General features: G+C 38.8%; 1 protein-coding gene across 1 annotated transcript in view; it reads left to right on the top strand.

Annotated features, from left to right (window-relative positions):
- The window catches only part of CSTF3 (cleavage stimulation factor subunit 3), a 79,695-nt gene extending 55,011 nt beyond the window's left edge, over nt 1-24,684 (top strand). The window contains exons 4-21 of the mRNA XM_036763423.1: nt 5,137-5,169; nt 5,473-5,570; nt 8,910-8,976; nt 9,064-9,098; nt 9,183-9,309; nt 10,731-10,808; nt 11,831-11,993; nt 12,174-12,283; nt 12,814-12,930; nt 13,290-13,364; nt 13,960-14,103; nt 14,479-14,581; nt 16,616-16,685; nt 19,396-19,591; nt 22,370-22,523; nt 23,253-23,347; nt 23,459-23,519; nt 23,952-24,684. Coding sequence (XP_036619318.1) covers nt 5,137-5,169; nt 5,473-5,570; nt 8,910-8,976; nt 9,064-9,098; nt 9,183-9,309; nt 10,731-10,808; nt 11,831-11,993; nt 12,174-12,283; nt 12,814-12,930; nt 13,290-13,364; nt 13,960-14,103; nt 14,479-14,581; nt 16,616-16,685; nt 19,396-19,591; nt 22,370-22,523; nt 23,253-23,347; nt 23,459-23,519; nt 23,952-24,154 — 1,929 coding nt within the window. The 3' untranslated portion in view covers nt 24,155-24,684. The remainder of the gene's footprint in view (nt 1-5,136; nt 5,170-5,472; nt 5,571-8,909; nt 8,977-9,063; nt 9,099-9,182; nt 9,310-10,730; nt 10,809-11,830; nt 11,994-12,173; nt 12,284-12,813; nt 12,931-13,289; nt 13,365-13,959; nt 14,104-14,478; nt 14,582-16,615; nt 16,686-19,395; nt 19,592-22,369; nt 22,524-23,252; nt 23,348-23,458; nt 23,520-23,951) is intronic.
- Nucleotides 24,685-26,673: the final 1,989 nt, after the last annotated feature.

Below are 26,673 nucleotides of genomic sequence, written 5' to 3'. Positions count from 1 at the left end.
GCACTTAAAATTATGATTTCACAGGATCTCATACTAATATAAGTCTATGAAAGAAATTAACTATTATAGGAGGAAATTATGATGTATTTTCCATACAACTGGATGCGTTCACCTCTCTTAGGTGTTCATTCACAGGACAGAGCAAGTATAATAGAGATGCAGTATTCCTTTTATTTTAAAATAATCCTTGAAGACTACCACTAATAAAAATGTTCCTATATATATAATGGATGGCACTCCACTATACATATACTATAGCCTATACTTAAAATAATGAAAGTATTTGGTTAGGGGGTAGATTTTTACATCTTTCAAAAGTACAAATTCTACCATCAGCAAGAAAATTAGCTTTATATATTTAAGTTCACATGAAAACTGAAGTTGCAAAAGACAATTTTTCATCACTTAGATCTGGGGAACCATTGTGAATTTTAACTGAATGACCCATGAGTCATGAATGGCTTGTAAAATATCAGGAACATTATTTGAGTTCATTTTAAATGTTGAAATACTTTTTGTTCTATTTAAAAATATAAATTAACTTTATTTCAGATTAATCACAATCTTAACATTTTTGTTAGTTAATTTTGTCAATTTTGAAAAATTTGAACTTTATTAAAAACTGTAGTGAACTTTATTATATACTAAACTTTTTTTTCTCAAAAATGAAATACTTGATTTTTAGCCAACACACTAAATCTTGGATGTTATTGAAAACCTTGACTTGTGCTTTCTGAAATGACCTTAAATGCCTTCTCTGCCTCATTCTTTTTCACTTTAGAGGTATTGCACATACTTATGGAAAGAGCAAATGATGAAATTTTATGAGATACTTTTATCATTTTACACATGTATGATTTTAAAAACAAAATTCTTTTTTTTATCTTAGAAGGTATAAATGGTATTGTAAATGCCTTGCAGTAATTGTCTAAACATAATTAGTTTGAGTAATAAACTAACTCCAATAGCATTTATGCTTAGCATATACATCAATAACAAATAAATTTTCCAAGAAGCTATGAAAAAAATTGCTGACTTTATAACAATATTTTTAAATGGCATTTCCTGTTGGTGCTATTCATTAACTGATCAAGATTTAGCTCTAGAGCTAAGGTTTCTCCCCTGGCCCTCCCCGCCCCCCATGCCCCTTGGAGCTTAGTTTGTAAGATACAAAAAATCCTTAAACCAAGCATCAGGAGAGAGTAGTAAAGGCTACCATTTAATAATAGCTAGAATTTATATAATGCTTTAAGGTTTGCCAAGTATTTTACAAATATGATCTCATTTGATCCTTACAACAACCCTGAGAGGTAGATGTGACTCCAGACCTAGTGCTTTGTCTACTATCTACTATAATGAAAACCTAGGGTGGAAAACGTATCGAAGAAGAGAAGCGTGTTCAGCAGTGACAAAAGTAGTAGCTACGTCAGAATGCATGAAGACTGAGAAAAATCCATCACGGCTATTGGTCAGGGATATCTTAGGAAAAAGTAGGTTTGGTTGAATGATGAAGTCAGCTACCAGCTGCAAATTGTTGAGGACATGATACAGTCTTCCATTTTATATAGTAAAATTATAAAAGCGTTATTATTTTATTATCCTACCATCAGTCAGTCAACAAATATTGATTAAATACCTAATATACGCAGTCACTGCTAGGCACTGGGAAAACAGAGTGAAACAATCCTTTACTTAAATTCGTTACATACATTCTAGCAGGGAAGGCAACAAGTGTATATTTAAGTAGATACAGAATAGATATAAAGTGAATAAATACAAGGTATATTCATATAATTTGGGAGAGAGGGCAGTAGCAACTTTGGGGATCAGGAAAGGCATCTTGCAGAAAGCAATGCTTGAGCTATATTTTGGAGGAAGAGAGGGATTCAGTGAGGAAGAATTGAAGAAGGAGTGAATTCCAGACATCTGAGACAGACAGTGTAAGGGAATGGGAGGAGGAAGATGAACTGTTATGTGAGGAAAAGAGAGAAGACAATTTGGCTGGATTTCCCCATGCCAGAAGCAGGGAGAGTCATATCCAAGGAGACAGGAAAGATAGATTGGGTCAGATCATGAAGAGTATTACCATGGCTAACTAGAGTAGTTTATATTTTATCCTAGAGACAATTAGGTGCAATTGGAGTTAAGTATAGGAGTGACATGGTCAGATTTGTGCTTAAGGAAAATGACTTTGTACGCAAAATTTAGGATGGACTTGTGTGATGAGAGACTTGAGAAAAGCTGTTGCGGTTATCCAGGCAAAAGGCAAGGAGTTCTTGAATTAAGACAGTGGCTGTGTGAATAGAGAGAAGGGATTAAACACGAGATGTAAAGAAAGAAATGGCAAGGTCTGGCAGTTTTATGTGTGACGCATAGGAGAGAGAGGAGTCAGGGATAGCACATGAACAATGGTGGTAGCTTCTAGAGATAGGGAAATTTGGAAGGGTTGATAATTTCAAAAGGAAAAGTGGTTGAAATGTTCAGTAGGCAGCTGGTGATGCAAAACTGAAGCTCAGGGGAGGGACTTGGGTTGGTGAGATACATAGATCTAGATATAAATATGTCATGAATGAATAAGCATTTATTAAGTGTTTACTATGTGCCAGGCATGTGTGCATAGAGATGATAATTAAAGAAGAGATTGCATGTAGAGGGTTCCTGAAATCCCTGGAAGAGAACCTGGAATGGAACCTTGGGGAATAACCACATAAGCTGTTGTGTGATGTGGATGATAAGCTAGTAAAGGAGAGGAAGAAGGGCTGCTTAGCAAGTGGAAGTGTGTCCAGCAGACAGGTCAAAATGGATGAGGATCGAGAAAAGGCCATCTGATTTGGCAATTAAAGAGATCATGGGTAACTTCAAAGAGAACATTGAGGTCAGAAACCAGATTGAAAAGGGTTTAGGAGTAAATGAAAGAAGGGGAAATGAAAGTGACAAGTGTAGATGCCTTTTTCAGAGAGTTTGTTTGGGAAAGGGTAGAGAGCTATAGGATAATAGCTTGAGGGGATTGTGGCATCTAGTGAAGGTTGTTTAAAGATGAGCTGACAGGTGTTTGAAGCAGTGGTGAGAGGCTGAAGATTTGAGAAGGAATGTTTGAGGTTGTAATGCACTAAAGAAGACAGGATAGGATCAACTGTATGTGTAGCGTGGATGGCCTTCATAGATTGTACATGAGCGGAAAGAGTGAGAGATAATGTCAGTAGGTTTTGAAATTAAGAAAATAGGGAATTCACATTTAATGGCCTTAATTTGCTCAGTAAAGTAGGAGGTAAGGTCCTCATTTGAAAAGGGGAAGGAGAGACATGGGATGCTTAAGGAAGAAAGAGAAGGCTTGAAATTAGCTTCTATGGAGAATTAGATAGGGAATCATTTAGAGGGAATAAAAAGACTTACCTTGCTACAGTAAGGGCCTAGTTGAAGTTGGATAACATGGATTTATAATGTATCCAGTGAGCCCAGTTGTGAGACTTCCTTCAGCTTTGTTCAGTAGCCCATGAATAGGAGTAGAAAGTGTAGAACCAATTGGCACGTTGAAAATAGTTATGAATGTTCATAATTTGGGGTATTTTATATTTCTAAAATGCTGGTGAATAATGCTTGTGGGGGTGGGGGTGGGGGGTGGCGCCCAGGAATTCCCTCTTAAGGAAGAAGCTTGGTTTAATAAGATTCCTGAAGGCCGTTGGAGGAAGGAAGTTGTATAAAGTGTCACCAGTTATTGCACTTAGAGTCAGACCTTAAACACAACCTCTGATCTTCTTGTAAAGGGAAGCTTAAAAATATTTATCACTATAAGTACAGTAATTTTGTAAGAAGTAATGTAATGTACTGTTTGCAGACTATGTACAATCCTCTTCGATTCAGTTGTTTCAGTCATGTCAGGCTCTTTATGACTCCAGGGTCACAGCTAGTAAGTGAGGTTGGATTTGAACTGGGGTCTTCCTGATTCTAGGCCTGGCACTCTATTCACTGTGCCACCGAGCTGCCCCAACAACAACAAAAACAAATATGTTTGCCCACTATCCACAGTCCTATTTGATGTCTTAGTCTCAATTGCATTGGAAACAAACAATGTCATAAATAATTCTATAGCTTTAAGAGAGATGAGTTCATGTTACTAAAGTATAAAGACCTGACAGTTACATTCATTGACCACAAGTCCAATTCTCTAATAATTGGATTCATATGTTCTAATACATACACATACACACATACTCATAACATACTTACACATAACACATACATTCATACGTACTCATACGCATGCATATGTACATATGTACATACATACTTACATATATTGAGAAACTCACTGAAATTAACCTCAGTATCTTGCCTGATAGTTTCATTCCATCACTCTAGTTGTGGCTATTTGGTAAAAACAAGTCTTGAATCAAATATTACCTTCAGTACACATTCCAAATAGCCTTCTATTGGGTGGTCCTTCTACAGATTCCTGCTTTTGATTTTGGCTGCATAATCAATATTTTGTGTACGTAGTGAGGTCACTTCAGAAGGTAGAGTAACTGGGCTTTGTCCCAAGGTACCAGTTTAGAGTGTATTATTAGTACTTGTGCCTTAGCAGGGCAAAATAACTGAGCTTAAATACCTAGTCAGCTAGTATGATTGTATAAAATAAAAAGCTACCAGATGGGCTTTCCCTTGGTGATGGATGCACCTACCCTTGTTCCTTCTCTGGTGACATCTTCTTCAACAGTCTGTCCTTTCCTCGGGTCTCTTTCTCCTTACATCACAGGATCTGTGTCCTAAAGTCTGAAGTATCTCCTCGAGGTCTCCCCTATAATAGAATTTTCCCCAAAAAGCTCATTTGAGGGCACCTATCCTGCTGCTTGTCCTAGGACCAATTTTGCAGTACCTGGTTTGCCTTATTTGATAATTATGCTATGGATTATCTGCCTTGACATTAAAAAATTATGAAAATTATTGTGCTATAGTAGTTTTCCAAGTAAAATAAGTTTATAAACCCCATTTTGCTTCCATACTCTTATAGTATTTTCTATTTAAGGAAGAAGAGATTTCTAAGAAAAGAAATTGTTAATAACATTGTATAGAAACTTATTTCTGTTGCTCTAAAGATAAAAAAAAATTAAGCCTTTATTTTTTTCTATTTTTGCGCAGATTAAAGCTAAAAATTATGACAAGGTTGAAAAGGTGAGTCCGTTCAAACATACTCAATATCATGCTATAGTTTAACTGGTAGTTGTGATTATATTTTAGGGGCCATGAGAAGAATAGGTTTGATCACTTAAGCCTCCACTATTTAAATGAAGACAACCTAGACTATAGAAGTTCTTTCCTGTTATTTATGTACCCTTATGTATGAGAATGCATAATTTCACTAATCCAATTGAATTATTTTTCTTTCTGCTGAATTTATATTCATGAATTTCACCTCAATAATGTAAAAGTGAAATTTTATTATATGTAGCTAATAATGTTTTCTTGTGTTAACAGTTATTTCAGAGATGCCTTATGAAGGTTTTACATATTGATCTATGGAAGTGTTATCTTTCCTATGTTAGAGAAACCAAGGGAAAACTACCCAGCTACAAGTAAGTTAAGCCAGGGGTCCAAAAAATGCAAACCAGCTTTGGCATGTATTTTCACATTTGCTCCTACGACTTCTCTCAGACACTAAGAGTTAAGAAAAATTTATAGACTTGAAATAATAGGTTTCCACATTTGATTAGTCTTTTAGACCTTGGGGTTTTCGAGTTAGCCACATAAAAAATTCTCAAGTGTCTTAAGTACTTCTAGTAGCCCCTCAAACACATACTTGTTTTTTTGTATTGAAACACCAAACTTACCAGAATTCAGCGGATAGTTTACATGATATGGCAGTGCCTTAAATAGTTTTATAGGACTTTTTCTGCAATCTTGGTTTTTTGTGGAGACTAAGTGATTCTCACTGTTGCTCCACCTATCTCCATACTTTCAGCCGATAATGTACTATTTTGTCTTTTTAGGTGCAGTTTTGATTTTTAATTTTTCTTTTTTTTTACACTTCTAGTTTTAAATTTTTATGGTTTTATTTTTTATTTAATTTTTTATTTCTCCTCACCTTATTTTTTAAAATGTCATTTATCGCATGCTTAATATTAAATATCACATATAACCAAATTTACTCTCCAAATATTTATGTTTATAAGTAACAAGTGAATTTAAAAACACAAAACGTAGTTTTCACTCTGTATGTCTAAGTCCCCAGCAGTGCTCTTTGTCCATTTATTTTCACCCATTTTTCTTCTTAACTTGTTGTAGTAAATATGTAAATAAATAGAGTAAAAATACTCAGCTCATCCTCTTTTCTTTTTCTGTATTGTGGTTAGTAAAGGCCTAGATTTCCTTAGATTCCTTTGCTTGTACATGTTACCTGCATTATGTATAGTTTTCCATTACATAAATGTACAACAATTTGTGTAACCATTCCCTTATTTTAGTTCATTTAGGTTGTTCCCAGTTTTGGGTAATTACAAATACTACAGTTCTAAAAACCTTTAACAGACAGTCCCTTCCCCCCCCCCCTTTTTAATAACACTTTCCATTGTATTTATGATAATGGAATTATTCAGTCAAAGGGCATGATTATTTTGTAATTTTGACTGTGTATTGCCAGATTGTTTTCCAGAAAGATTCTACTGGTTTGCAGGTCTACCATCAATGAACTTGTGTGCCTATTTCTTAATCCCACCAGCATTGAGTTTCCTTACTTTCAATTATTTTTGCTAATTTGATGGGTGTAAGGTGGTACCTCAGAGCTGTTTTAATCTGAACATCTTTTGTATATTAATGAGGTTGAGCCTTGGACACTTTTCATATGCAGGCAGACCAGTGACTTATGTGGCCATACAGAATTCTCTCTCTCACCTGATGTAGGACTCTTTATCATCTTCTGTAACAAAATACTTACCTTCTAACAGATTTATTCTGAGACATATTCCAAAAAGGAGATTAAAGCACACAACAGTCTTTCTGTAGTTAGTTAGCTGCTGTGCCTGTTATATAGTCTCTATGCCTGCAGCTTCCCAACAGTTTTCACCAAGCACTTTTAGTGAATGATTTTGGTTTTTGGTCTCCGGGCATACAAAAAATATGCGTCCCTGCCCATATGAGTCCCTGCCCTTGAGAAGCTTAGAATCTAGCTGGGGAGACATAAAAGTATGAATAACAATACAGAGTTTAACACAAACTAAATTCTGGGAGGAGGGAGATTGTGAGGGGTAGGATTTAAATAAGTAGAAAAATAGATGAGGGAGGAGCATTTCTGATAGGGAATTGGATTTCTTTGGAGGGGCGGGTCTGTACATGCTGTTTTCAGGGGACAATGAGTAGATTGGTTTGGCTGTAGAGTAGTCTATGTTAGATTGAAGAGGGAAGTGTAGGGATCAGCCTAAATGCTGTAGTATAGAGTTTGGACTTCCACTCATAGTCAGCAGAGAAACAATGGACAATTTCGAGCAGGAGGTTTATGTTTGGAAAATGGTATTTTAGCAATATTAATAACACTATGTGTCAGCCAGTAGAAGGTATGCATAGACCTATTGACCATTTGCGATTTCTTCTGAGCTAAAAGGAAAATCAGGGATAGCCGATGAAGTAAAAATTTAGTTCTTACACACATTCTACACTGTTGCATCCTATGTTTGCAGCCAGGTAATTAGCATCTTTATTTGCCTCTGGCTTCTTTTAATTTGCTCAAAGGATATTATTTATGTTTTAATTGTAGATGACATTTTAGATTCCCTTTCTAAATATTGTTATCACTTCTCCCTCCACAATATCTCTCATTGCTTTCTCATAGTCATTAACCTACTTTAGGCCCTCATTACCTCTTGTCTTGAAATAGCCACCTAACTGTTCTCCCTGCCTCTAGCCTGTCCCTCTCCAACTCCATCGGGCTGCCGAGTCCATATGCCTAAGTCACAGGCCTCTGCCCAAGAAACTTGAGTGGCTTGCTGCTGTAGCTGGAATAAAATGCCAGTTCTCCTGGAATCTAAAGCCCTTCCTAGCATGGCTCCCACTTATCTTTCTAATCAGTTTAGACAACCTTAATGTCTTATTAGATCTAAAGAATAGATTTATAGAACCCTATAGCTGTAACTACAGATATATCTATATCTCTAGATCTAGACCGCTTTAGATCTCTCTAAACATATCTTTATCTCTGCATCTAGATATCTGACTCTTTACATATGTATCAACAGGCAGCTAGGTAATGCAATAGATAGAGTGCTGGTCCATACAACCTTGGGCAAGTCATTTCACCCTGTTTGCCTCAGTTTCCTCATCTGTAAAATGAGCTGGAGAAGGAAATGGCCAACCACTCCAGTATCTTTGCCAAAAACAACTCCAAATGGGGTCATAGAGAGTCAGAGAGGACTGAACAACAACAGCACAGATATATCTACATGTCTAGATCTAGATATTTATATCTCTCTATATAGATATCTCCAGATCTATAGATCTGTATCTAGATTCTAGAATTCATGGCTTATGAATCTGACTATTTATTCCCTCTCACACACTCTACTTTGCAGCCACACTGGTCTACTTGAAGTTCCCTTGCCCAGTTCATGTGATTATGTTTCCTACCTCCCTTCCTTTGCATAGGTTGTGCCCCTGGGATGTTCTCCCTCCTGACTTGTCAAAGAATAACTTAGGTATGGCCTCTTACAAGAAGCCTTCTGAGCTCTGAAGCTGTGAGTGCTTCCCCAGTTATTTTGCTTTGACTCTGCGTATTTTGTATTTCATCATCTGTGCTAACTAGTTCACCCCTAGTAGAATGTGCCTTAAAGGCAGGAATTGTTTTATTTATCTCTGAATCGCCAGCACAAGGCCTGGTGCTCAATTAATGAATTAAATTGTGGTCTTTTTTGTTATCTATATTTCAGAGAAAAAATGGCACAAGCATATGACTTTGCTTTGGATAAAATTGGAATGGAAATTATGTCTTATCAGGTGTGTTTTGTTATAAAAGTATTTATACCAAATTTAATGGATATAAATAGGTAAAGAAAGTGAATGACCTTTTATTTTATTTCTCAGATTTGGGTAGATTACATCAATTTCTTGAAAGGCGTGTAAGTATTTTCAGAATTACATTTTATGCTTGACCCCTTGTTTTAGTGTGATAGCAAAAATGACACGTATTATCTGCCATACAGGGAAGCTGTTGGATCTTATGCAGAAAATCAAAGAATAACAGCTGTCCGGAGAGTTTATCAGCGAGGTTGTGTTAATCCAATGATCAATATTGAGCAACTTTGGAGAGACTATAATAAATATGAAGAGGTAAATATATAGTCACTGGTTGGCTACAAAGTAGCCCAGACATTGAGAGTTCTAGCTTTCCTGTGCCAGGCCTAGTGCCTGGACATTGACGTACCTCATCACGCATGATGATAGGGTTACTAACAGGACTCTGAGGAATACTTAAGTTTCTCTATACTACTGATAAGAGTTACTTATAAGTATGTTCTAACTGAATAGTATGAAGTACAATGGACATTTTTGATTAGAGTCTATCTTGAATATAAACTATTTAGAAAAAAATCAAGTAGAAAATAAAGTATGCTGCCCTTGATTAATATAGACTATGTTGCTGACCTATCAGAAGGGCCTGCAATTTAAATGGTTTTTCTAGTGCTGGTGACAGTTTTCCCTGAGCCATTCATCATCTCCTCTCAAGTGACAGTAACTAAAGCAAGGGAATGGTTGGTGGGAGCTAATTGAAACCATGGAGCATTCTGGTATAGTGGAAAGAACACTGGATTTGGAATCAGAGGACTGGAGTTCCTCTCCTCTTCTGATTTATGGTACCTCTGTGACCCTGGCCCTTAGGGCCCTCTTGTCAGGTGAGAGCACTGGTTCAGATGCTCTCTGATGTGCTCCGGCCTCATTATAGCACCATGTCTTAACCAACTAAGTTAGCTGGGCCAGTCAGGGAAGGATGCCTGTGTTTAGGAGGAAGTTATTCATTATCTCCATGTTTAGTTGGAAGCACTTTATAAACTAGTGAAGGAATTATGACCTCATAGGTATCTTTTATACTCCTGTTTGAATTTTCAGAAAGTCAAAGTTAGAAAGAGAGATGTAACCATAAGGAAAGAACTTAGACGATTTGTTTTTAGTATTGAATGGTCAGCTCCTTCTGTCATTCTTTACAATAGAATTTTACTAGAAACTGTATTTTAAGTAATTATCCTTTCTTATATTTTGTCCTATGTTTGAAGATGTTTTAATCATCCTTAACTAAATATGTCTGAGGCCAAGGTCAGATTTTATAGGATAGTGTGCCTTAATATGTCATAGTTGAGGCAAAAGATTTTTTTAAAAGTGTAATCTAATGATGACTGTCTGTAATTCCTTTCCCTCATCAGGCTCTCACTGTTAAATCATCAAATATTAATACGTAGCACTTGAAAGCAGAAAGCACTCATATACAGGAGACATTCTCCATCCAAGCCTTTGTGCCCTGCCATGTAATGAATGAGACTTGGGGTCATTTGAAGGCTGCTGCATTACATTTATGTGAATCCATCTGTTCATCCTATTTCAACATGTACTTCTAAAATAAGCCAATTCTTAGAATTAAGTTATTTATGTATTCTCCCCTACTATATGCTTTTCTTTAGAATTTTTTTGTTTTAAAGTGAATGCTAGAATTTTTAAATGTTAATCATGTAACATGTTTTCTGCACATTTTATTCTAGGGCATCAACATACATCTAGCTAAGAAAATGATTGAAGATAGAAGTAGAGATTACATGAATGCCAGGCGTGTGGCAAAGGTTTGGAATTTAATCTGTATGTTTAGTTTAATAATTAATTATGAATGCGTTGCTCTTAGTGGGGTTCCATGTCCAACATTGGAAAGACCACTGGACTAAAAGTCAGAGGCCTTGGATTCCAGTCCCAGTTCTAGGACACTGGCTGTGCGACCTCAGACAAGTCACCTAATCACCAAATTTGAGGTTCTTTGTGGGAAAACTGTTAGTATATTGTAAACTACAATATAAATATAAAGTATTGTGTATTCTACTGCCATTGCTGCTGTCAATCTGGATTAGTTTTCACTAGAGGCAAATATTGTTTGGCAAATAAAATACAAAGTAAATATGTATTAAAAAGTTAAAATTGTTTTTTCACAAGCATAACAACAAAGAGGGATACAGAACATGAATGACAAACTAGATTTGATCTGAATACCTAAATTTACCTTGGTAAGATAGTCTGCCTCAGGACCTATCTTTGTATGTCAAATATAATTTTATAGACCTACATTCACTTTGGAGGAAATTAGAGAAAATATCTCAATTGTATTATCCTCTACTGAAAAGATAAAGTAGAGGTATTTTTAAATGATGAATAGTAAGAAACTCTGTTATGTGCTACTGTGATCTCTTAGATCACTCCCAGAGGACCCAAAGGAAGGGGCTTCAGAGCTGCTCTGTTGGAGCAGTCAGGACTGTTTTCCATTGTTACCACACCAGCAGCCTTCCTTCTTCACTGAAATGTAAAACACCAATACTTTTTAGCTATAATAAAATGATCAGTATTCGAAAGAGCCTTTTGGACAGTTTGTGGGTATAAATATTTTCTGTTTGATCGATACTTCAAGCATATTTGGCTCACTAGTGCTTGTTTGGGCAGTACATAGACTAAAATGGGACTCATGCAGAGGAGAGTATGGACCCGCGCAGGGGGGATGATGAGCAAATTCCTGAAGGCTTCCATATTCTGAAAATAAAAGTGAATTTTTTTAAGCCAAGAAAATAAGCTTACTAAAACTTGCTAAATATTTATTTTCTAGGAGTATGAAACAGTAATGAAAGGTTTAGACCGCAATGCCCCTTCAGTACCTCCACAGAATACTCCCCAAGAGGCTCAGCAAGTAGACATGTGGAAGAAATACATACAGTGGGAAAAGAGCAACCCTCTCCGAACAGAAGATCAGACTCTCATCACAAAAAGAGGTAGCCTAATTAGCTCAAAACACGGGGGCTTTCTTAGGAATTGGGAGAGCGTGAGACATCTTCTGTATTCCTTCCATGTGGGTGCATGTTCAGGTAGTCCCTGAGAGCCATTTGTTGGAAAGGACCAAGCAGCCATAGCCAGATTTCTGACATTTGTTGTGTTTGAACATTTTCTTGTAGTGATGTTTGCATACGAGCAGTGCCTGCTGGTGCTGGGCCATCACCCAGATATTTGGTACGAAGCTGCCCAGTACCTGGAACAGTCCAGCAAACTGCTGGCTGAGAAAGGGGTAAGTCAGCCCATGGCTTCTCAGCAATTTTCACTGGGATTGGTGGGACCCTGCTTTACTATGCATTCAAAGATGAAAATCAGACAAAAAAATTGTTGCACATTTAGAATGCATGTCAGTGAGGAAGCCTGATGATGAACAGCCCAGACGCTTTTCAAAAAAGTAAATATAGAGCAGTGGCTTTTAAATAACTTTATTAAAAATGATTCAAATGGCAGTCATTTTATATATTCCTTTTGCTCTATGAGTCTTGGGACTGATTATGTTATAAATTTATTTGTTAATCAAATGAGATAATATTTGTAAAGTGCTTAATTAACACAGTACCTGGCACATAGTAACATTTAATAAATGTTGGTTCCCAACCCCTCCCCCAATGAAATGTGAACTTTTAAGCTTTTAAGAAAATATAAATCGAAATATTTTTATTTATGCATAAAGAAAATAGGATAAAGTATATTAATTAACTGCATTCTCAATTGTGGTAAAATAACTGAAGGTGAGTTTTATTTCTTGCCCTTCCTCCATAGGACATGAACAATGCTAAATTATTTAGTGATGAAGCTGCTAATATATATGAGAGAGCGATTAGCACTTTGTTGAAGAAGAATATGCTACTTTATTTTGCATATGCAGATTATGAAGAGGTGAGTGAAGAAAACAAATGTTTAGACATTTTTCCTAAATGTGTAGGAATTATTTCATTTAATATTGCAGTGCTCTTTCCAGCTATCCCCTTTGCCTTATTTATCCTTGCCCAGAGGGAAAAAATTGAATGAAGTTCTAAATCCTTTGCTTATGTATAAAACAATGTCATAATAATGCATCTTTGGGAGTAGTTATTATGAAGTGTAAGGGCTGAGCACAGGGCCTGGTACCCAATAGGTGTTTAATAAATACCGATTGATTTAATGCTACTTACATATGGACATGGAAGCAGGGTATGGATTTAGATCTGTGTTGTGTGCATTTATCATTTGTTTCCAAATCTTTCCTGCTACCTCAGAGTCGAATGAAATATGAGAAGGTGCACAGCATCTACAATCGACTTCTGGCTATTGAGGACATTGACCCAACTCTGGTGAGTAATAGCTTCAATGCTTGCCTTCCTCCACCTTTACATTCTCTTATGGTCTTTCTTTATGAAATAAGAGGCATAAGCAGCCTTCCTATATTTCACATGTTGAACTTCCAGAAGAGCTCGGCCTGCAGTCACTCTAAAACAATCACCATAACGCTGTCTTCAGGGTCCGTGGCGGGGGTGGGGGGCACTTCAGAAATTTTGGATTAATAATCTATATTTTGCTCCATAATGAATAGAATATTAGTGAGATTCCAATGTGTGATCTTTGGAAATCCTCGTATCTTTAGCACTAGGAAAATTAATTGATGGAGTTAAATGAATACTACAGTATTTACGTTGGAAGGTAATACCCCTTTTCAACGCTTAAATGCTACTTAAATGCTTTAAGTTAATACTTACATGCTGAGTCAACAATTGTACGTTCTTATTTCTGGGAAGATCAAGATTGCTACCTTCTGAGTAAGTTAACTAAGAAGGGAATAAAGTGTGATTCAGACTTTTGGATTGTTCAGGCCTTACCGTGGCTCAATAATATGCCAGTATGTTCTCAGATTTTTTGAGTTATTTTTACAAATCCCTTAAATCTGTATAGGTATATATCCAGTATATGAAGTTTGCAAGGCGAGCAGAAGGCATCAAATCTGGAAGGATGATATTCAAAAAAGCAAGAGAAGACACCAGAACACGCCATCATGTCTATGTTACTGCAGCATTAATGGAGTACTACTGTAGTAAGGTAAGTACTGAAATGTCATTTTAAAAAAATAGCTTTAAAAAAAATTTCTTTTATTGAGGGATATTTCTGGAATTGAAAATCATCATAGAATTAGTTATTTAGCTTAATTCCTCAGTATTTGAAAGGGTCCGTCAGGAGCCACGTTGTGAGATCACCCCATAGCCGAGGGGATATCTAGGCAGTCCCAAGGTTGACTTTGTGAACGTTTTCTAGGTTGTGTGTCATTGAGCCCATTCAGAATGGAGGCTGATGCAGCTCTGTCATTTTCATTTAACGCTAGGTTCGTTGCTCTGCTCGTCGCCAGGCCATTTTTCGAATACATAGCAAACCATTTGAATTTGAATTAGTGAGGTTTTTTTTCCTCTTTCTCTCTAGGATAAATCAGTGGCCTTTAAGATTTTTGAGCTGGGGTTAAAGAAATATGGGGACATTCCAGAATACGTATTAGCCTATATTGACTACCTGTCCCACCTCAATGGTAAGTAAATGCTAGAGTCCAAGATTATGACTCCCATGTATTAATTACTGCCTGGCAATTTGCAGAGCACTTTCCTTACAACAGCACTGGTGTGGAGGAGGCAGGGAGGGAGGCCTGCGCCAAAGACCTGGGGTTGAATCCTGCTGCCAGCCCTAGATTGCCCATGACCCTGGGAAGTAATTTACCTGCCTTTGAACCCATCTATAAGATGATGGGCCTCATGGCATCTGTCCCAAGCTGTGCTGAGGATCAGGTAAGATCCTGGAGGGAAAGCACCACCAGGTAGCCCATAAAGCCTGTGATAAACAGGAGCTACTCTTGGCTCCACTGCCCAGATGAAAACACTGAGGCTCAGAGCAGTCCAGTAACTGGTCCATGGTCACCAAGCCATGATGGGAGCCCAGCTTTCTTGGCACCAAGGCCACCACTTTACCCTCCACTGCATTCTAAGGAATTACCTGAAATTAGCCAGCTGAGTTCGTCTAGTGGAAACCTCAGAGACATAGAGAAAAGCCGACAAGGACAGAGAGAAGAGAGAAAAACTGAAAGCAGAGACAAAGAGGAGAGAAAAAGAGAGAGGAGAAAGAGACAGAGACAGTGAGAGACAGAGAGACTGAAAGGCAGTGACAGAGGAGAGAGGAAAAGCAGAGAGACAGAGAAATACAGTGATACAGAGAGGAGAGGGAGAGCAGAGAGATGGAGACGGGGGAGAGACAAAGAAAATGATAGAGGAGAGAAAAAGAACAGAGAGAGACTGAGAGAGAGGTTGAGTGAAAGAAGGAAGAGAGGAAAGAGAAATACAGAGACAGAGAAGGAATACTCCTTGGGCACGCTGTCAAGGGCTTTTCCTTGGCCAGAGGCCTTAGAGACTGGACCAAAGAGGGAACGGCTGAATTTCTAGATGGCTAGGAGAGATGCGGGTGGCATGACAGATGCTTGGCCTCTTTTCCAGTAAAGTTGGGGGGCAGCCGTCTGCTGAGATGGGAGGGTATGGGTGCAGTAGAGCTTCAAAGTATAAGAAGGAAGAAGACTCATGTATAAAACTGTAAGAAGGAGCTGAGGGCCACTGCTGTGTAGCACAGAGCGTGATGGCCTTAAAGTCAGAACAGGCCTGGGCTTGAGTTCTGACCCTCACACTTATTAAAGGCTGTCCAGAGTTGGGCAAATTACTCCACTTTCCTAAACCTTAGTTTCTTCATCTGTAAAATGGGGATAATGAAACCCATAGTATCCCATAGGGCTGTTTTGAGGATTAAATGAGCTAAAGGGTGTAAAGCAATCGAAAATGATTAGCTATTGTTAAAATCCATGGAACAGGACAGGGCAGGCCCATTTGCTGCTTTGCCTTGCATCCTGATTTACAATTAGTAAGTATCCTCATCTTTTTTTTTTTATTTTATTTTTATTTTCAGTTCTGAAATTATTCTGTCTCTCTGTCTACCGCCTCCTCCACCCATTGAAAAAGCAAGAAATATGATCCCCATTACACATGTATCCTCATCTTTTAAAAGCCTTATTCTCTGTTCAACTTGTAAAACTTAAAAATGTTACAGCAGGAAATGATACTTTCAAAAGTATCATAGATCTCTAGTCTAACTGTGCCTCCTCTTCTTCTATTTTTAATATAGTAACTAGATGCACAAATTGTCATATTTCGATGCAGGTGTGCTATATTGGCTGGTCAAGCAATAAGTCATAAGTCTGTCTAGAAAATTACTCCTAAAAACAGCATCCCCTCTGCTCCCTCCACCTCCAATCTCCTAGTACGTCAATGTCTTTAAAAACTGGTTAAATTTGAAACCTGTAATCCTTTACACATAAAAAATTTTTAAATCCAACTCTCCAAAAATCCTACTTTGTTGATGGTTTTTGTATTGAAGTATGAAATCTAACATTTATAATTTTATTAGATTTTAATAGTTTGTATACTTAGAAGACTTGTCAGACTTAATTTGCATTTGATTGTGAATTTTTTTAATTAAAAATGGTTATGAGCTAATTTTAATTATTTGTTTTCTTCTTGAATTCCCTCAGAGGACAATAATACCCGAGTTTTGTTTGAACGAGTATTGACCTCTGGAAGCCTTCCACCTGAGAAATCTGGGTAAGCTTTGCTCAAAAGTGTTAGGCCATAAAGACTACATCTAACCAGCCATTTGGACTTAAAGATAAAACTGTATTTAAGCCTAGTCTTAGGAAAAAGAAATACTTTTACAAATGAATTCATATGCTTCTTTTTCACACAAAACAAGAGCCCTATAGTTTGTCCACTTTGGTCCAGGTTCTAGAAAATTTGTTTCTAGTTTCAGTGCCTATTTATATCTCACATGCCTTATAATACCTAAGAAACTTTGTTTCCTTTGAGTACACTATGTTTTGGGTTTTTTCCCCCTAAATATCTTATTTTGCATCATTTCAAATTGCAAACTACCTTACTTCCTTTTGAAAATGGGGCAGGGGGGAAGCTTAAATATATTCCTTATTAGTCTTTCAAATCGTGTCTCCAAGAGCAAAGTAGCGTGACTTCTGACCACTTCTCAGTCTCTTTTTGCTGGCTCATCATCTATATGATGCCTCCTAATAGTGGGTGTTCCCCAAAGCCCTGCCCTGGGCCCCCTTCTCTTCTTTCTCTGTGCTCTCTCATCAGCAGTGCCCTCCTAATTGGTCTGTCTGCCTCCTCACATCACTGATCCATCTTCCCACTGCTTCCCAAGTGATTTTCCTTCCGCACAGATCTTACCATACCATTACTCAGCCAACCTCAGTGGTTCCCTCGTGGTTCTAGGATAAAATATAACCTTCTCTGTTCAGCTTTTAAAGCCCTTCACAGTCTAGCCCCAGCCTTATCTTTCCAGTCCCCTTGAGGACATCTCTCCTCCCAGCAAACTGCTGTGCAACCAAGCCATCCTTCTCTGTTCCTCACACATCACCCTCCATCTCCCTTCCAAGGTTGTCCCTCATTCCAGAAATGCACTCCCTCCTCACCTTTACCTCATAGAATCAGTCCCTTTCTTCTTTCAAGATGCTGTTCAAGTATCACCGTTGGATGAACTGAACTGATTCTTCTGCCCCTTAGTGCCCACCCTCCCTAACTGGTACATATCTTGTTTTTAATCTTTTTATGTTTAATCTGCATATTCTTAGAGGTGTCCCAGAAGTCCGAGTGTGCTTTTAAACAACTTAAAAGGGCACTCATTCTTTTGGGACATGCTGTAAATGTACTTAAGTTCTTTGTCTTTCTGTGTTTGGGCCTGGCACATAGTGGGCACTTAAATATTTATTGACTTCCACTTTAACTTCTTCAACTGATCTAATACCTTGGTGCCATGTCCCTGACCACTTCTGGCCCTAGAATACACAGTTACTACAGAGGTGTCCATTTTAATATTCTTCCCAAGCAGAAGTCCTTCTAGGCCTTCATGTTCATCTGTATTTTTTTCTATTTTGATATTCGATTGTTCTTGCTAATTGTTTTTATTTTTCTTTTATCTTAGCTTGCTTTCTATTTTGATATTCGATTGTTCTTGCTAATTGTTTTTATTTTTCTTTTATCTTAGCTTGCTTTCTTCAAGAAAGTACAATTAGTAAATCCCTTCAGCTTTTATCTTGGTATCCAATGTATTCTTTCAGCATCAAAGAGTCCAGGGAGTTCTGTAATATTCTATCTTTGGAGATACAAGAGAAGCTCTATTAGTTTGGGGGCTGTGATTATGCTAGCCCAAGTTGTGGTAATTTCATGCATCAGTTCATACAACTTAATTGCCTCCTCTGTGCTCCAAAAGTACATTGACCCAATGTCCATCTCTGGGGCCCATACAGCATAATGAAAGAGGGATTTGGGGGGGCACATTAAATAGTAACTACACGTGGTTCCTGTGTGAGCCAGCTTTGTAATGATTCTGTCACTGGAGAAAAGGTTGAGGCATAGGTTTAAGCAGCTCTTTGCTTGCATGGCTACATTAAGCTCTGTGTTTTTGGAGAGAGGCGTGTGCCCACCACTAAGAGAGCAGCTGACGAATTGCCACTTCCTCCCCTTGGCTTGGCTTGCCAAAAATTAAAAGTTTTACGAATCCTCTGCCTTTCTGGAAGTATCTGCGTTGTCAGCTTTGAGGAAAATTGTCAAGTTTTTGTTACGTAGAGATTGGGATTAGCCTGCCTTGCTAACAGAATAAGGCAGAACGAGTGGAATGCTGTAGCGGCTTATCCTGGCTCCCTGCACCTAAATTGCCACATCTTCCACGTGAGCATTTATACCCTGGAAATCAACAAAGGCTACAAGTCAAGGATTAATGGACTGCTATTGGCTGTCTAGACTTAGGAAAATGATGGAGAAAATATTAAAGTATGTCATACACACATTTGGAGGGGGAGCCAGTTGTTAAACATTTCCCAGTGCACCTGTGCTACACAACCCAGGGCAGTGCTTACTGATTGACTTAATGGAGAGATAGTTTGATCTTTTCCCCTCCTCGTCCCAAATCCCAAATTCTCCCTAATCAAAGGACCTATCTGATATTGGGAACTTATGCCACTTTAAGACTAATTTCAAAACCAAACTACTCAACAAAATCTGCCAACCTCTGCTTTTTTAAGTCACAGGCTGTCTGTCCTCCCCAGTAGGGAGGCTGCCTGATGATGCCCAGGGGCCCTCGGTTTCTGTCTGGCCCCTAGCTGGGTTGAGGGGGTTGTAGACTCACTCCCTGCAGAACAGCTGCTGAATTGGGACATGGGAAATGAGAAAGACAGAAGGTGGATTAGAACGTGTTCCAAAAGGACTAGGAACTATCTCTCCTCTCCTTTCTTCTCCTGGGCAGAGAAATATGGGCCAGATTCCTTGCTTTTGAAAGTAACATTGGTGACCTAGCCAGTATCCTGAAAGTGGAGAAAAGACGATTCACAGCATTCAAGGAAGAATATGAAGGGAAGGAAACAGCATTACTGGTCGATAGGTACAAGTTCATGGATTTGTATCCCTGCTCTGCGAGTGAACTGAAAGCTCTTGGCTATAAGGTAGGTGGTGGGGACTGCGTCCCATGGGTGGGGTGTCATTTCCCTCCTCTCAGCCCTACAGTTTCTTGAGCATTAAACCATCAGAAATACTGAAGATGAATTCAAAGTGAAATTTCCACCATAGCGTTCTGGTTGCACCTGGCAACTGACCTACCCAGCTCCCTCTTGTCAGTACCCAAGGATACACAAGTCAAATAGAATGGGAAGTTTAAAAAGGAAAACCAAAATGCTATTAATTCTCCCAGATAGTTCAAACTATTCTTTTTTTTTTCAACTTTAAAACATTTTGGGGGGGAGGGGTAGTGGTGGTTCAGATGCTACTCATAAAATTGATGCATCAGTTTCTTAGTTGTGAGCCAGACTTAGTTTTGGCATATAATATGTGCTTAATAAATGTTTATTGATTGATTGGTTAATTGAAATAGCTCCTGTATTATGGTTTCTAAGATGCAGTAAAAAGGAAGCCTTGTCCTCTCCTTCCATGTGCTACATTTACTGCCATTGAGGTTTCTGAGCCCTCATAGTTGAGGGCTAAGGCCTCAGAGGCCCCAAGTGGAATGATCTGATCTGGAAACTGAGCTCAGCTTCATTGTGAACTGAACCCTCAGAAGACACAGAGCCAAAGTGGGGCCAAGGGAAGAGTGAGACATTCAAGCAACCCAAGGAGTCACTCATGTTTAGAAGACCTGTTTCATCTTTTTCTTGTGCTTCTCATGAACAGAGGAGAAACTTTGTCCTGGGCCACCCAGGACCAGTTGAAAGCCAGATGATGTGTTAAAGGCACCTGTGAAAAGCCTTTGTTCCTTCACTGTCCTCTTTATTTCATTTCTTTCAAAAGTGCAAGGGATGAGAAAATCAGCCAATAATTGGCATTAATTATTGCTTTTAATTCACAATTGCCCTAGACCTGTCAGAATGGCAGACTGAGCCAAGAGTTTATTGTCTACATATATGTTCATGTAGTATATTCACTTCTGGCTAAACCAGCGCTTAATGAAAATTCAAGAATGTTTGGACATAAGCCCCTACATTTGTCTTTCCTTAAAAAAATTCACAAAGCTCTTTTTCTTATAAGAACCCAGAACAAATATTATCTCCATTCTACAGATGGGGAAACTGAGGCCGAGGTTGAGTGACTTGATCCCTGCTTAGACAGCTGGTCAGAAGGAGGAGGGATCTAAGCTCGTCTCCTCACTTTGAGTTCAGGCCCCTCAGAGCAAATCACACAGTTTCCCTTGGAAGTCTGGAAATATCAGACTGGATTCAAGTAAATCTTCAAAAAAATTTGTCACCATGAACATCTCAGTAAAGCAAACACACAAAAAAGGATTGTATATGAAATTGTGAACCTGTCACAGTTTATTTTTAATGCATGTACTAAATTTGAAATGGTAATAACAAAATTGCCACATGGCCCTTCTGAACTTTATTTTGTTCTATATATTTTTAATGTTTTCTTGACACTTTTATTTATTTACTTATTTGTTTATTTATTTGTTGGTTGCATCTTGCTCACCCCCTGCCCAAATAGAAGGCTACTCATAACACGTAAATATAAGGCAAAATAATTCGTCATATTGAACACACATGAACACGTATGTCTTATTCTTTACTGCTAGTTCATCACCCCAGCATGGGGTGGGACAGGGGCGGGGGGGTGGGGGTGGGGGGGGGGTCAGGCAAACCTTGAGAGCCCAAGATGCCTCCACCCCTAACTGTATTAAAAGTTGTGCCTACCAATGAAAAGTTCTTTAAGAGAGAAATTGACTAGTTTGCCCAAAGGGGAAGTAACGATTCTTTAGGCTGCCAGGGGCTGGCGGCAGTGCCTTGCACTATTAATTCCTTTTGTAAAGACAGCTTAGAGTAGTGGGAAAAGATTTGGGTTTGGGACTCCAAAGACCTGGCTTTGAATTCCACCCATGACTTGGGCATGCTCCTGCTCTCTGGATCTCAGTTTCCTCATGTGTGAAATGAAGTTAGATGAGATAATCTGTTGGTTCCCTTCTGGTTCTAAATGCTGTGATCATACGGTGGGAAGATTCTGTAAAAGACTAGAGAGATAGGAATTCTTCGTTGGTGTTATGCAGAGAGGAGATTTCTCCAGTATCTGTCAGGTGGTTAAGGAGACTGGTTGCCTCTCTGACATCTTCAGAGGGTCTATCTAGATTGGTATTTGGATATGTGCCAAGTTTGGGGATTTGATTGAAAGAGTAACAATTATTCTTTCAAAATCAAAGTCCATAAACTTTAAACAAGTGGGCTAGACTGAACATTTTCTTTAAGGCATCAGGCAGATTCTCTATTTCCATTCCAGTTTTTAGACCTTGAGTGCTTCTCTTGGGAGGAAAGAGAATAAAATAAATAGAATAAAAAGAATAAAATATCACCTCACCATTGTTGGTCATTTTCTTTTAATTCCTATAAACCCAGGGGGTGGAATGCTCCAAATTTCAAAGTAACTGGTATTTTAAAATCATGCATATGATAAAGCCAGAAATAAGAGGTTTGCTCACAAGATTATAGTCATACTCCAAAGTAGCTAGACCTGCCCGCTCTGGGTAGAGCTTTGCCACAAACAATACCAGTTAGGGTTGGCCTTCCATGTGCTTCCATTATTTAGCCACCTTTGGTAGCATCAGGTTTTTCTTGTAATTAATCTACACTTTTCCTGCAATTACAACTTCTTTCCCCATGTTCTGATTTCTGGTTGTAGAACTGCATGACTGTCTCCATACCCTCTCCTTCTGGTTCAGGACTCTCCTGTTGTGCTTTTTCCAGGACGTCTCTCGGGCCAAGCTAGCGACCATCATTCCAGACCCTGTGGTAGCTCCTTCCATAGTGCCTGTCCTTAAAGATGAAGTGGATAGAAAACCTGAATATCCCAAGCCAGACACACAGCAGATGATCCCCTTTCAGCCAAGACATTTAGCACGTAAGCTGTGACCCTTCCTGGACCTGCATGTTTATTTTCATATTTTAAAATGTTTTAGATACAGAGGTGGGGTGGGGTGAGATGGGGCAGTGTGGGGGAAATAACCTAAAATAAATCCTTGGACTGAACACACTTTGGCAGGAATGTTTAGGCATTTCTCAGAAATGCTCTTGAGTAACTTACTTTCCCTGCGTGGCCTAATAGTCCATTCACACTTCCTGTTGAACAACTGCATGAGGCTCTATGGACAAATGCCAAAGGAACTGAATGCTGGATTTCCATGCTCCAGTCCCAGTACAGGCCACAGCTTGGATCCCATGTTGGGCTCTCCTCAGTGTGGCTGCTCCCTCTAGTGGTGGAGAAGGAAACCTGCCTGCCCTCCTCCCTGCATGCCCCTCATCTAGGTCCCTCTGCTGTATAGAGTGGCTGCTCAAACTCCCAGAGGGCTGCCTCTCACTTTTTAAATATTTCACGGGTACCAGTGCAGTCCACAGAGCATCTGTTCCTTATCTACTCAGTTGTCACAATGGCTCTGATGCTGCTCACCTGCCTCCCAGGTGAGGTCCCACATATGTTATGGGGGCAGCTGGTTCCACTATCCAACTGAATCTTATGGAGTGAACAGAGTGTATAAAGCATCTGGAGACACCCCAGAGGCAGCAAATTTGTCTACTGAGAAGTCTACCAACCCTTTTCCCTGGTCATCTCACACTCTTCTTTCCCTTTCAGCCCCAGGCTTACACCCTGTGCCTGGCGGGGTGTTTCCAGTGCCACCTGCTGCTGTAGTTTTAATGAAACTCCTCCCTCCTCCCGTCTGTTTCCAGGTTGGTTCAGTTTTTCTATTGGTTTCAGGCCTCACCCTTTGTCAAAGGGAAAGGGGAAGCAACACTATTTTTCTTTCATTGCTGTGAATTAAAATCTGTTCTTGAATACAGGGTCCTTTTGTACAAGTAGATGAGCTGATGGAAATTTTCCGAAGATGCAAGATCCCGAGCTGTAAGTTCCCAAGCACAAACCGTGCAGAGCTGGGCTGCTGTGGGGGGAATGGGAAGCTTCTTAGCATTCCAGCAGGGCATGAGGTTCTGGGCAGGCCAAGCATGATGGCTATGTTGCGTGCACCCCACCTGATACTAAGTCAAATGCCATAAAACTCTGTTTTTTTATTTTGATGTGAACATGAATGATCAGGTTTGGTACGTGAAAGTGATTTTTTTATTGTTATTTTAATTAGCACTAAAGTTATTTAAAAATCCAAAGGCAAATGGTTTCTAAAACCTAGCCCAGTTAATAAACAGATGGGGAAATGAATATTGTTGATAAAGGAAACTGAACTAAGTCTGATTCAGTAGCATACCTGTCATTTTGTTTTTTCATAACAATTTCCACTTGAAATATCCTAAAACCACCATTTTGTCCCTCCTTCCAAAGCCGTTGATGAAGCCGTGAGGATCATTACCGGAGGAGTGCCAGACCTGGCCGTGGAAGGGAACGGCCCCATGGAGAGCAACACCATGCTCACCAAAGCAGTCAAACGGCCCAACGAGGATTCGGATGAGGATGAAGAGAAAGGTGCCGTGGTGCCACCCATCCATGACATCTACAGAGCCCGCCAACAGAAGAGAATCCGGTGAGACAAGGGCAGTGTTCTCCTGCGGGAGAGAGACTTGTGTGCAGACGTCCCTTTGCCTCCTACGTCCTTTGTTTAAGAGACAACACTTTGTCATGAGCATCTTGGGAACAAAGTGATGCTGTCACCGGTGCCTCTTTCTATCCAATGGTTCTCAATAAAAACTTCAAAAGCCAACTAGAAGGGTGGGTTTTACAATGTTGAGCAGATATGTGCTTTGAGCAAAACTAGGTTTTCAAAAATGAGGGAATAGTGCAAAATGTCTGAAGACATTTTGTTCCCTCTTCAAGTGTGTCTAGTGACTCACTTGAAGCCTTGTTGGTTTTCAACAGTTTTATTTTAAAAACTGGATGGCTTCTGATTGTGAAACACTTTAATTCACTTGTTCTGGAAGTTACTCTGTTTGCTCATGTAAAGTCCTGCCTTATTGTTTGTTTTTATTTATGGCAGAATGTACGGAATCTGTTTTGTAGTTTAAAAATGGAAAGAAAAAAAACACCAGTTCTTTTAACAATAAAAGAATCTTCAAAACTCCATGCCTCAGTCTGCTTCTATCTCGAAGCAACTTCTACTTATCTTATGTATGCCATGCAGCCAAAGCCCGTTTAAAAACATATCAATAATCCTTTTTTTTTCATTTAAATTTTATTTTCAGTTCCAAATTCTCTCCCTCTCCCTTCCCCACCTACTGAGAAGGCAAGAAATAGACAGTCATTATACAAATGAAGTCATGTAGAACGTATTTCCACGTCAGTCTCAACAATACATTTAAATACTTGCAGTAGTCAGACATCCTTCAGTTTCTGCGCCAAATGCAAAGACACACTTTACACAAATGTCCTGTCTTGACTGCACAGAAGAGGATCTATTTCCCTTCTACAACAAATTCACATTGAATTGTGTCATAGCTTGAAAACAGCTTTTGAAAGGCATCTCATGCCAAGCTGCCACTATCCTAACCTTTCACCAACTTACTTTGTTTAGCTGGCCCCACAAGCACACTAGAATGTTTTACTATTGTTTTTACATTAAAATAAAATGACTTGGGGAAGGTATTAAAACCAGTGTTTTACCTGCAGATGCCCATTTCAGGAGACCACTTTATGATGGTATGTTTGACCATGAAACATGCATATTCAGTGTAAGCGATATTAAATGAACCGACGCTCACAAAGTTAATTCCACTTATAAAGTTCAGTTTTAACAATAGTCATGAAGGATTTTTTGTGAGCAGTAAGTGTTGAAGGGACTGTCACAGCAGCATTCTCACCTAATGGGTCATTTCTGGATAAATTAATCTGTTTTGCATTTGACTGGCAGCTGAGCCTAAAAACATCACAATTGAGAATGAAGGGTCATAGCTAAGAAAAAACAGGCAGAAAGAGGATTCTATCACATGATCATTGAGCATGCACTACACAATTTATATACAGTAATTTATCGCTGAAATTCCAGACACAAAATCTCACCACTGCAATTGAGCTTACACAAGAAAAACAGAAAAACATTTTTAACACCAATTTATTAGACTATTTTCTTACAAGTCTATATCAAAGCTCTAAGTATATTAAGTCACTAGCAAGTATAGTCTCGTTATATTTTCCAGTTAAAGCTAAGGTTGTCAGAATAAACGTTGATGACTATAGTTCATATTTTGTATCCTCTTAAGTTTGGAGGGTGTGGAGGTGACAGCATTCTTTTCAACCTATGGTTCTCATAGTTTGGTTTGTTAGGCTGTCTACAAAGTGTCCCAGATGTAGACAGAGCCCCTGCCTCAAGAACCTCGAAGGCACAAGCGGTACCAGACAGCAGAGACCAAAAGCAAACAGGGCAGAACCTCTCTCAAAATAGGATGTTGGAGGAGCCCAACTGATTGCTCAGGACACCTGTGGCTAGATCAGGGGGCTGCAGGCAGGTTCCCATAAGCTAAGTGTGTGATACAGAGGAAAGAGGACCCTCTTTTGTGTCAGCGAAGGACTCCCCAAGTAAAAATCCCATCTCTGACTGTGTCAATGTGGGCAAAACTTTTTTATAAATCTCCCTGGGCTTCAATTTCCTCCTCTGTAAAATAAGGAGTGGGACTAGCTGGCTTCTGAGGAGCCCCTGCTCTGGAGTTCTGATTCTATCAACAAAACTATAGAATGCCAAAATGACAGGGAGGGAGAGAATTTGGAACTCAAAATTTTAAAAAACAAATGTTAAAAATTGTTTTAACATATAACTGGAAGAAAATATAAAATTTTTTAAAAGGCCAAAAAAAAAACCCCCCAAACCCAAAATGAACATTGTGGTGCTCAGTAAGGTATGTCCACCAGTCTATCAGACTGGCCGGAGCTTGGATGTTCAAAGCCAATGCGGACTTCTAGGATTACATTTAATTATGATGGTGTCTATAGTAACTATTCCTAGGCTTTTTTTTCTTTAGAAATTGTTCATTTTCAAACAGGAAAGGGATTCTTTCTCATAGGAAAAAAAATTTTCCTAATATCTTAACTCAGAGGCTATTGCAGAGTTTCATGAATA

The sequence above is a fragment of the Trichosurus vulpecula genome, chromosome 6 (genome assembly GCF_011100635.1).
Source record: "Trichosurus vulpecula isolate mTriVul1 chromosome 6, mTriVul1.pri, whole genome shotgun sequence".
Taxonomy (NCBI): domain Eukaryota; kingdom Metazoa; phylum Chordata; class Mammalia; order Diprotodontia; family Phalangeridae; genus Trichosurus; species Trichosurus vulpecula.
This window is presented reverse-complemented; position numbering and strand designations above follow the sequence as displayed.